General features: G+C 48.7%; 1 protein-coding gene across 1 annotated transcript; it reads right to left on the bottom strand.

The window, feature by feature from the left end:
* Positions 1–662: 662 nt before the first annotated feature.
* LOC112747904 (uncharacterized) lies at positions 663–2424 on the bottom strand. Its single transcript, XM_025796113.1, has 3 exons — positions 1839–2424; positions 1483–1719; positions 663–1369 (listed from the first exon to the last, which is right to left on the bottom strand). The coding sequence occupies exons 1-3, from the start codon at positions 2422–2424 to the stop codon at positions 663–665; spliced, it is 1530 nt and encodes a 509-aa protein (XP_025651898.1).

Genomic DNA, 2424 nt, shown 5'->3' with positions numbered 1-2424 from the left:
GCCGTTTACTTATTTGGATATCCGTTTTATTATTTGGATATCCATTTTGTTGGCCTCGGGGTGATCGATTCCCGGGTAGCCGTTTACTTATTTGGATATCCGTTTTATTGGCTTCGGGGTGATCGATTCCCGGGTAGCCGTTTACTTATTTGGATATCCGTTTTATTATTTGGATATCCATTTTATTGGCTTCGGGGTGATCGATTCCCGGATAGCCGTTTGCTTATTTGGATATCCGTTTTATTGGCTTCGGGGTGATCGATTCCCGGGTAGCCGTTTACTTATTTGGATATCCGTTTTGTTGGCCTCGGGGTGATCGATTCCCAGGTAGCCGTTTACTTATTTGGATATCCGTTTTATTGGCTTCGGGGTGATCGATTCCCGGGTAGCCGTTTACTTATTTGGATATCCGTTTTATTATTTGGATATATTGGCTTCGGGGTGATCGATTCCTGAGTAGCCGTTTGCTTATTTGGATATCCGTTTTATTATTTGGATATCCGTTTTGTTATTCGGATATCCGTTTTGTTATTTGGATATCCGTTTTATTGGGAGTGGGTAGACCGATGTTGTTTTGTCATAAAACGAGGTCTCCTGGTCCGAAGTCTCGTCGTACCGTGCTGCCATTGTACCTTAGGCTTATTCTCTATTTTAGGGCTAGCTCACGTAGGTGTGCTATACTCCTGACCTTGTCTGCAAGGCCCTACTTTGCTTCTTTGTCGTTTCCTCCCATGGTTCTGCGTGAATTTTGGTGTGCATCGAGATCGGAAAGGAAGATGCCTGCCGCGTCTCGGGATCTCTTGCGTAGGGCTAGTGTTGATGTTGTCATATTCTACCGCGGTTTTCCGGTCTCTGTGGATGGTTCCGACAGAGCCATCTTCTGCCGTGAACTTCATTAGAAGGTATTTGGTAAAGATGACGGCGGAGAGGTCGTTGATTGTTTTTCTTCCGAGGATGACGTTATAAGCGGTGGAGTTCTTGAGGACCACGAACTCGGACAGGATTGTCTTCCTCTGGCTTCCCGTCCCTATGGTAAGGGGAAGAATGATGGAACCGTCTGGCTTGAGAAAATTGTCTCCGAGTCCCGTGACACCGTTGCGGTGTGTTTGGAGATTTTCGTTGCAGAGCCCGAGCTTGTCGAAGGCACCTCGAAAGAGGATGTTGGAGTCTGCACCGGTGTCCACCAGTATTCTCCGAACTAGTCCTGTTCCGATTCTCGCCGAGATGACGAAAGGTGCGTCTTCGGCCGAGGTGCTATGCTGGCAATCCTCGGGCAAGAAAGTTATCGTTTTGTTGGATGTGGCAGCTGGGGCTTGATCTCTGACAGCCAAGACTTTGAGGTCCTTTTTTAGTGTTGATCTTGACTTGCCTGACACATCCTTGCCCGTGATGACATTTACTACTATGGTCGGGTCGTCTTCTGGACTTTCCCTGGGAGGTTGTTTTTGTTTTCTCGGGTTACGTCCTTCCCTCTTAGGCGACCTGTCTTTTTCCACGCGTTTTGATTCTCTGATGATTTGGCGAACTCTGGGAGTTTGCCGTCTCTTATAGCTTGTTCGAGGGCGTCTTTAAGGTCGAAACAGTCTTGTGTCCTGTGCCCGTAACCTCGGTGGTAGTCGCAGTAAAGGGTCTTGTTGCTGCCCGTTCTTTCTCTGAGTTGTCGGGCTTTTGGGATAATACCCTGATCCGCTATCTGGTGGTATATCTTGGTAATCGAGGCTGTCAGGGGGTGTAGTTCGAGAATTTCCCGATCCTGGGTGGTCGGTTTGTGTTGGTTTGTTTGGGTTGGTCTCTTTGACTTTCTCTGGGCATCGGATTATGGCGGGAAGTCGGGTTGCCGTGTGGAGTGTTGCCGTGTTGTCGTTTATTGGCGGCGACGACCTGGCTAACCTCTTCGTCGTTTATGTAGTCTCTGGCGACGTTTTGGATCTCGTGCATGGTCCATACTGGCTTGGTGGTGAGGTGTTTGCGGAAGTCTTCGTTCATGAGCCCGTTGGTTAAACAGAGGCTTGCGACGGAATCTGTGAGTCCATCAATCGTTAGGCATTCATCGTTGAAGCGGTCCAGGTATTTTCGTGTGGATTCGTCTTGTTTCTGTGTGACCCCTAATAAGCTGATGGGGTGTTTAGCTTTGGTAATTCTGGTAGTGAATTGGGCCATGAACTTCCGTGAGATATCGTGGAAGCCAGTTATGGATCCGTTGGGGAGGGCATTGAACCATTTAATCATTGGCCCGGCTAGGGTTACTGGGAAGGCCTTACCTCGGACCGCGTCAGCGGCCCCTTCCAGGTTCATCCTGGCCTTGAAGGCTGTTAGGTGCTCCTGGGAGTCCTTGGTTCCGTCGTACTTCATATCCGTAGGTTTGTTGAAGCCTTTAGGGAGTTTTGCTTTCAGGATTCTTTCAGTGAAGGGAATGGCTCCCAT

Source organism: Arachis hypogaea, chromosome 15, assembly GCF_003086295.3.
Source record: "Arachis hypogaea cultivar Tifrunner chromosome 15, arahy.Tifrunner.gnm2.J5K5, whole genome shotgun sequence".
NCBI lineage: Eukaryota > Viridiplantae > Streptophyta > Magnoliopsida > Fabales > Fabaceae > Arachis > Arachis hypogaea.
The sequence above is the reverse complement of the archived record's forward strand: the minus strand, read 5'-3'. Positions and strand labels throughout refer to the sequence as shown.

What these genes read in the sequence shown, in the direction of transcription:
- LOC112747904 (XM_025796113.1), bottom strand. Translation starts at nt 2,424, where the DNA reads ATGGGAGCCATTCCCTTCACTGAAAGAATCCTGAAAGCAAAACTCCCT. An exon ending in ACACGGCAACACTCCACACG is followed by an intron (nt 1,720 to 1,838) that starts GCAACCCGACTT and finishes ACCCCCTGACAG; the next exon opens with CCTCGATTACCAAGATATAC. An exon ending in AAACGCGTGGAAAAAGACAG is followed by an intron (nt 1,370 to 1,482) that starts GTCGCCTAAGAG and finishes AGGATGTGTCAG; the next exon opens with GCAAGTCAAGATCAACACTA.